This window comes from Octopus sinensis, linkage group LG11, assembly GCF_006345805.1.
Source record: "Octopus sinensis linkage group LG11, ASM634580v1, whole genome shotgun sequence".
NCBI classification, from domain to species: domain Eukaryota; kingdom Metazoa; phylum Mollusca; class Cephalopoda; order Octopoda; family Octopodidae; genus Octopus; species Octopus sinensis.
In genome coordinates, this window is record NC_043007.1 from 65118451 (window position 1) to 65122694 (window position 4244).

Here is a 4244-nt window from a genome sequence, read left to right on the forward strand (position 1 = left end):
TACTCATTGTTTGTTTTTGATTTTGTCGACTATATATAGTAGGGTCTGACCGTCAGACAATTTCTGCAACCACATGACACTAACATTTGGCCACCTAACTCCTAAGACTGCTACTCCCTTGATTATTATGTGTGTGAGAGAGAGACCACCAAAATTCCTTGTAACTGAAGGCAAGGATTATGGCAGCCTTCATCAACCTAAACAAGGAGACCATCCAGAGCTGCAGGAAATTTCTAAGACGTCTAGAGGCCGTGGTTGAAGCCAATGGCGATTTTATTGAATGAATTTACTTCTTAGTATTTCAATATAATTTATGTAATTTTGGTAAATATATCTGTTAAAATGAGATGTCAGTGTTATTTTCATTTTTACGTAGCTTAGATGACAATATATTCACCTCATCCGGTATATATAAACTGATGCATACATTTACAAATATGCATACATGTACATACATACATACATACATACACACACACACACACACACACACACACATATATATATATATATATATATATATATATATATATATATATATATATTTAAGTAGTTGAATGAATTATCCTAGTATGGATAATTCGGTTAACCGATACCCGGGTAGCAAATTTACGTCAGAAAGCACGGTTGAAGCTACATGCCAAGGGCAGAAATTAAGTGCTTTCGTGTGGAAATTTGTATGTTTTTTTACTATAGATAAATGAAAGAATGGAGTCGAACGACGATTTAACAAAATTCCTTTATTCTCGACATGTTTCGAAGACTGCATATTCTTAATTCCGAAGGAATAAAGGGTGCATAAAGGAATTTTGTTAAATCGTCGTTCGACTCCATTCTTTCATTTATCTCTCTCTCAATATATATATATAATCTTTTACGTTTTACTTGTCTTAGTTATTTGACTGCGTCTATGCGGGGGCAATACCTTGAAGAAAGTATCGATTCCAGTACTTACATTTTATATACCCGGTACTTATTCTGTTGGTCACTTTTACCGAACCTTTAAGTTACGGGGATATAAACACACCAGCTCCGGTTATCATATCGTGGTGGCGGACGAACACAAGCACAAACGCACATACACGCATAGATATATATTCATATATATGACGGGCTTCTTTCAGTTTCCCTCTACCAAATCCACTCATAAGGCATTGGTCAACCGAAGCTATAGCAGAAGAAACTTATCCACGCAGTAAAACTGAACCCAGAACCATGTGGTTGAGAATCAAGCTTCCTACCACACAACTACGCCTAATCTAGATCCTTCATATATCGTATGAAATCATTAAGACCAAAGATTAGTGCATAGAAAGTTCTTCCCAAAATGCGGAGTCAGGCAAACATTTTTTAATGTATTTATATATTTACTGACACTCGATTATCATGAATAAATCCTTTTCTCTCTCTGTCACACACAATTTCTCTGTACACCCCCCACACCTCCGCGTGTATATAAACTTATTTATACAATATATATGTTTACTTATATATATAACGAGTGAGAGAGAGAGAGAGAGAAAGGGGGAAAGAAAATAGATAGATAGTTAGGTAGATAGATAGATAATTATATATATAATTATTATATATATTATATATATATATCTATAATATATCTATAATATTATATATATAATATATATTATTATATATAATATATATATATATTATATACCGTATTTGACGGCATATAGGACGCACTTTTTTCCAAAAAATTTGGCTCAAAAAATCGCCCTGCGTCTAATATGCGAAGTCAAGACCCTCCCGTAGGCTAATCTTCTCCCAGACGCTCACTAACCTAGCTTACGATAAGTATTTCTACCTACGCTAACGCCTTAATGATATTTTCTGTACTCATGCATCATTATTTTATTTCTAGTATTATTATTATTATTATTATTACCAGTATTATTACTTTAAAATACGAATTATCGTAAAAATCAAAGCAATCTACCGTAAATTGTTAGGCTGCGATCCATGACACACGTTTACTAATATCAGTTGATCGGAACCCTAACTCGATGCCATCTGACGGTGAGGAGTAAAACTACGGAATGCACATGATCGTTGCGAGTTCGTGTATATACGGAGGTAGGTTGGATATCTTGGTACAACAAAGTTTATGATCATAACAAAACACACTACAACAGTACAAGCACCCTCACGGCTATGGCAGCAAAAAGATCAAGCTACAAAATCTCCTACAAACTACGAGTGGTAGATTATGCCAAGGAGCATGGAAATAGAGCAGCAGCAAGGGTTTTTGGGCCACCACCTACAGAAAAAATGATACGTGTCTGGCGACAGCAAGAAGAGCAGCTGATGAGAGCACAGAAAGGTAAACATAACCTTCGTTGCCCAGCCCCACATTGGCCAGAACTTGAGGATGATATAAAAACGTGGGTGCTTGATGAGAGAAACTCAGGGAGAAGTGTATCTACCAAAATGATAATTCATGAGGCCATGAGAGTAGCAGAACAACGAGGGATACAGAACTTTGCAGAAACAGAAGGTTGGTGTTACAGGTTTATGAAACGGAAGGGTTTATCAATGCGTACAAAAATCATCCATTGCACAAAAAATGCCTGCTGATTATGAAGAAAAAATATTAGATTTTCATAGATTTGTTATAAATGCAAGAAAGAAAACTTGTTTTGAACTGGGCCAAATAGGGAATATGGACGAAGTTCCACTCACATTTGACGTACCATCCAACAGGACTGTGAGTGTCAAAGGGTCTAAAACGGTTTCGATAAAAACCACTGGCCACGAAAAGACCCACTATACAGTAGCTCTGGCCTGTTGTGCTGATGGCATAAAACTGCCACCTCTTTTGATATTTAAGAGAAAAACTCAGCCTAAGGATAAAATTCCAAGAGGTGTACTAGTTCATGTTCACGAAAAAGGCTGGATGGACGAAAATGGAATGAAACTGTGGTTACAAAATATATGGTCAAGGCGTCCTGGTGGACTATTAAGAAAACCTTCTCTTCTGGTTTGGGATCAGTTTAGAGCATATAGAACTGAAGCCATTAAAAAAAGGGTGTGAGAATTGAAAACGCAGTTAGCTGTCATTCCTGGTGGACTGACGAGCCAATTGCAGCCTTTAGATGTGTCTGTGAATAAGCCATTTAAGCAGAACATGCGTGAACATTGGAACAAGTGGATGGCAGAGCCACATCATGCCCCCACACCCACAGGAAGAATGAAGCGGCCCACCATTGCTGAAGTGTGTGAGTGGGTGAAGAAATCTTGGGATGATGTTAGGCCTGAAATCATTGTGAAGGCTTTTAAGAAGTGTGGCATTAGCAATACCCTTGATGACACAGAAGATGATGCATTATTTGAAGACAGTGATTTAAGCAGTAGTGATGAAGATCTTCCTTGTTTTGAAGATGATGAAGACTTTTCTGGTGTAGAAGATGATGAAGAGTTTTCTGGTTAAAAAGATGATTAAAGATGATTACTATTGTAATTTGTATGCTTTCCTTTTGTATGCTTGCTTTTATACAGCAATGTTTTCTGCTTTTGTAATGTGCTGCTAGACTGCTTTCAACAATATATGCTTGAATACACTTAAAACCTTTTTTCCTGAATTTGACCTGCTGAAATGAGGGTGCGTCTAATATGCCAGTGCGTCTAATATGCCGTCAAATACGGTATATTATATATATATATTATATAACTATTATATTATATATATAATTAATTATATATATAACGAATGAGAAAGAGAGAAAGGGGGAGAAAAAATAGATAGATAGATAGATCGATAGATCAGTTTTCTGAAAATAAGATTGTATGCTCAAGATCAAGACACTTAGAAACCCTGCCCACTTCGGAAAAAAGCATTCTTTGTCGTAGTCAAGTGAAGGTATGCAGTCTACCAATTGCTTTACCCAAGCACATAATTGCCCTCAACATCCCACTATTCACTTCAAGGTATACTTGTAAGTATTGAGTAATTCATCGAAAAGCAGAAGACTCGACTCCAGCCCATCTACATTCATCCACCATACTGCTTATTTTAATATTGCTCAAGGCAGAAACTTCCAGACCGTCTTTATCAAAGGCAAGATGGCAAGACCATTAAAACTGTTCTGTGCTCGGAAATAACTGCTTGAGAGTGGAATATTGCCTGTGGAATATTGCAGTCTGGTGAATAGATGCCAATCACTTATCTACTAATATTGCTAACATATTTGAACGTCACAATTGTCCTGAATTCTATAATAATATTCGAG

At 36.5% G+C, this 4244-nt stretch overlaps 1 protein-coding gene across 1 annotated transcript; it reads left to right on the plus strand.

Moving 5' to 3' along the window:
* The first annotated feature begins 2169 nt into the window (after positions 1 to 2169).
* LOC115217679 lies at positions 2170 to 2592 on the plus strand. Its single transcript, XM_029787429.1, has one exon. It carries the CDS (start codon positions 2170 to 2172, stop codon positions 2590 to 2592), a length of 423 nt encoding a protein of 140 aa, XP_029643289.1.
* Positions 2593 to 4244: the final 1652 nt, after the last annotated feature.